The 3,885-nt window shown below is 64.1% G+C and overlaps 2 protein-coding genes across 2 annotated transcripts in view; both read left to right on the top strand.

The window, feature by feature from the left end:
* The window catches only part of AMSG_07212 (uncharacterized protein), a gene marked incomplete at both ends in the record, with an annotated part of 3,475 nt that extends 766 nt beyond the window's left edge, over positions 1 to 2,709 (top strand). Inside the window, one exon of the mRNA XM_013901199.1 lies at positions 303 to 2,709. Within this exon, the coding sequence (XP_013756653.1) occupies positions 303 to 2,709 (2,407 nt within the window). The remainder of the gene's footprint in view (positions 1 to 302) is intronic.
* A 977-nt stretch (positions 2,710 to 3,686) lies between these two features.
* AMSG_07210 (peptidyl-prolyl cis-trans isomerase cyp15) overlaps positions 3,687 to 3,885 on the top strand; it is a gene marked incomplete at its 5' end in the record, with an annotated part of 2,897 nt that continues 2,698 nt past the window's right edge. The window contains one exon of the mRNA XM_013901198.1: positions 3,687 to 3,736. Within this exon, the coding sequence (XP_013756652.1) occupies positions 3,687 to 3,736 (50 nt within the window). The remainder of the gene's footprint in view (positions 3,737 to 3,885) is intronic.

Genomic DNA, 3,885 nt, shown 5'->3' with positions numbered 1-3,885 from the left:
ACCCCCTACCCTAACCCGTACCCCCCGTCCCCTCCCGACCTCCTAAAAATAAAACCCTACCCCACCAAAAAAAAAGCGCCCTCCCTCCGCACACCCAACCGCCACGCCCACTGTCACCCCGAGCCCGCCCGCCGCCAGCCACTCCACCTCCCGCTCCCCCTCCCCCTCCGTCCCTTTCCCATGTCGACCACATCCACCGCCGACCCATGGGGCAGTGACTGGGCGTCAACGCAGTCCTCGTCCGGGCTTCACCATGCGACAATGACGACGACGACGGGCACGACGGCGAGGACAGGCAGCAGGTCATCGTGGACGTCATCGTGGTCGTCCAGCCATGTGTTCGACTTTGCGCTGCCGTGGGATACCTCGCCATTGGCTTGCCTCTGGGCGCATGCGTCCAAGCTGCGACTTGCAGCTGTGCTCTCGGGAGTGGCCTTTGTTCTTGGTGCTGGTCTCTTTACCCATTATGAGGATCTGTCGTTTATCGATGCTTTGTATCTGACCACGGCCGTCATGACCACCATTGGCTACGGGGACATCTCCCCGGCTACCGATGCGGGCAAGGCTACCGTCGTTGTCTTCTCTGTCACAGGCGTCGTGGTTCTTGGTCTGCTCATTGATGAGATGGCAGAGTCGGCTTTGGCCAGAGTCAAGTTCGTCGTTGATCGCATGTCACTCCCCAAGGGCACCATCGATCCCTACGTCCGTGTCTCGGCTGCCGACCGGGCCGCCATCCGTGTCTCGTGCTGGCGCAAGGCCTACGAGGCTGCAAAGTGGGCCTGCTGTCCGAACGTCCTCGCCTCGCCTGTCTGGCAGACGCCGGTTGTCCGCGGCTCGCAGCGCCCGATGTGGGACGCGGTCTTTGTCATCCCGCGGGCTTTTACCGGCGGCGTCCGCGAGGGCGTCACCCTCGAGCTCTGGGACTGGGACCGCGTCAACGCTGACGATCTAGTGGGCACGGTGTACATTCCGTTTCACGGCCGCGCCCATAACCTGGCGCTCCCGGCCGACGTCTCGTCGTCAACCTCGTCGTCGTCGTCGGTCTCGGAGACGCAGCCGTCGGAGTGGATCGATGTCTCGTGCGACCTTGAGCTCACGCCCGAGGTTGCGGCCTCTCCTGCAGTTGTGGAGCAGCTGGCCCTCCTCACGCCGCGAGTGCTCATTTCGAAGCGACTGACGTCGACGCACATGTTCCTCCGCGTCGTCGGTGCCGACGATCTGCCGGTCACCGACTCATTTGCCGGGCGCGACGCGCTGTACAACGCGTTTGACGCAGTCAAGGAGATCTCTGTCGCCTTTCTGGTCTTCCTCGCCGTGGTTCTCGGCTTTGGTGCCATTTTTTACGGCCTCGAGGAGTGGTCGTTCTTCGAGTCGGTCTACTGGGCCTTTGTCACGGTCTTCACCATCGGGCTCGGCGACTTTGCGCCGACGACCCAGACCTCGCGGGGAGTCTTCCTTGTCTTTGCGGTCGGCGTCCTTGCTGTCCGCGGCTACGCCATTGCGGTTGCCACTGCGATTTACAACTCGCGCTACGCCGCGCATGAGCTCTTTGATGACTCGCCAGACGGACAGAATGCGCTCGCGGTGGCGCGGGCGACCGGCCAGCCGGCCTTTCGCCCGAGCAAAGCACCGCAGCTCCAGTGGTGCAACAACCGGATCGGCGGGTTCATGCGGTACTTTTTCGACGCGCCGACGCTCAGCGAGATTCGCGACCTGCTATTCATCCTCGTCGCCCTCATCATCCTTGCCCTCCTTTCCTCGCTCGTCACTTACGCCGAGGACTGGTCGTGGTTCGAGTCGGTCTACTTTTGCGTCACTCTTTTTGGCGTCGGCTACGGCGATCTGACGCCCAAGACCACTGCCGGTCGGGTTTTTGTCATCATCTACGGGTTTTGCGCCGCCATCCTCCTCTCCATTGCCGTCGCCATCGTCACCAAGCGCCGCCTCTCGCTGGACATGGAGCAGCTGGCGAGGATGACCTCGTCGAGCTTGTCTGCGTCTGGACCGGACTCGGACACCTCGACGTCAACACTGGCTTTGACTCGCTACTCAATCGAGTATGATGCGAGCGAAAGCGACTCTCACGACGACGAGAGCGATGAGAGCGACGACACGTACGACGACGACGATGACGAGGAGGAGGAGGAGGAGGAGGAGAGCGAATACCGGTGCCAGTGCACGTCGGCGACCTGGCACGAGTTCTCGCACTGGTCGGGCTCTGCCTACCTTGTTGTGGCCTTGATCTACCTGGTCTCGAACCTGGTTGCCGCTGGAGTCTTCTACGGCCTCGAGTCGCACATTACGCCTTACGGCAACGCGGTGTACTTTGCGGTTGTCACGTCGTCGACGGTCGGCTTTGGCGACCTCTCGCCGCGGACGACGGGCGGGCGGCTGTTCTTCATCGTCTTTGCCTTTTTCTCGCTTGGCCTCTACGCCTACCTGCTCACGCTCTTTGAGCGGGCGTCGTCCGAGCTTCTCGAGGCCAAGAGCTCGCGGGTGGGTCTTTCCGAGGTGGCGGCCAAGCGGCGGCGGCTCGATCCGGCCGTTGTGGCCGCCACCCGGCGGAAGAACCTCAATCGCGAGAAGGTGCTTGCGCTGGGTGAGGTCCTCGCCGCCACCCGCGGCGCGCTTCCGCTTCCGACCGACTGGGTCTCGTTTGACTCGCGGCCGTCGTCGTCGTCGCCGTCGTCGTCATCGTACGACGCGTAACTGGCTTCTTCTCACTCGATGGTCATGGGAGCGGGAGTGGGAGCGAGAGAGTCGTCGGCGTCAAGGGCGACGGCAACGGTGGTATTGCGGACCTGCGGAGCGACGTCGGCCTGCGCATGCAGCCGCACAATCTGGCCGTCGGCGCCGAGCGGCTCGTAGATAAACATGTTGTTGACCGGGGCGTCGCGGTGGGTCACCACCTTGAGTACGTCCTGAGCGAGGAAGCCGCCGACCAGGGCCGAGACCGGGGCAAACGAGGCGCCGAGCTTGGCGGCGGCAGCAGCCCGCTCGAGCGTGGCATCGGTCACTGAGGGGCGCGCAAATGGGCCGGCAGCGGCCCAGAGCTGGCGAGCGTGATCGGGCTCTGCGCCGGATGCTGCGGCGCGGAGGAGAGCGACGATGGCAAAGGCGAGCTCGGGCGCGCGGCGGAGCGCTGGCGACGAGAGCGGGTAGTCGTGGATGGCGGCGGAGATGCGGACGTACGAGGCGATGCGCGAGGCGTCGGCCTCATCGGCGACGTTGCGGGCGGCCTTGGTGTCAAGGTAGTGAAAGGCCTCACCCGGATCGGCGAGGAAGAAGCCGGCCATGCCCATGCCGCCCGAGACAAAGACGGCCAGGCCAGCGTCGTGCAGCGCGTCGGCCAGAGCCAGGGCGTCTTTGGCGGGAGAGGCGGATTCTCGCTCAGCAGGCCACCGATGAGCACAACCGAGGTGCCGGCCTTGGCCAGGGCGTCTGCGGTAAGCTCGGCCTGGTCAAGGACGACGACGTCGACCCGCGGATTGAGCTCAGCCAGAGCCGGAGCCACAGCGGCGTCCATCCTGGAGCCGACGATGGACTCTGCATCAGCACCGTTGAGGAGAACATGCGGCACGAGATGGGCCTCTTCCACGCAGCAGCCATCGTACACCGCCAGTGCGCCCACGCCGGCCAGGACCAGGTTCTTGGCCACCTCGCCGTGCAGGCCGTCGCAGCCGACCATGGCCACCCGGGCCGACCCGAGCGCCTGCTGTGCGGCCACGCCTGTAATGTGTGTATATGTGTGTGTATGTGTGTATGTGTGTGTGTATGTGTGTGTGTATGTGTGTATGTGTGTATGTGTGTGTGTGTGTGTGTGGTGAGTCTATGGTGGCTGTGCTGTCCAAGGTGTCCCTGGCTGTGGCTGTGGTGGCCCCCCCA

The sequence above is a fragment of the Thecamonas trahens genome, assembly GCF_000142905.1.
Source record: "Thecamonas trahens ATCC 50062 unplaced genomic scaffold supercont1.31, whole genome shotgun sequence".
Lineage (NCBI taxonomy): Eukaryota > Apusomonadida > Apusomonadidae > Thecamonas > Thecamonas trahens.
This window is presented reverse-complemented; position numbering and strand designations above follow the sequence as displayed.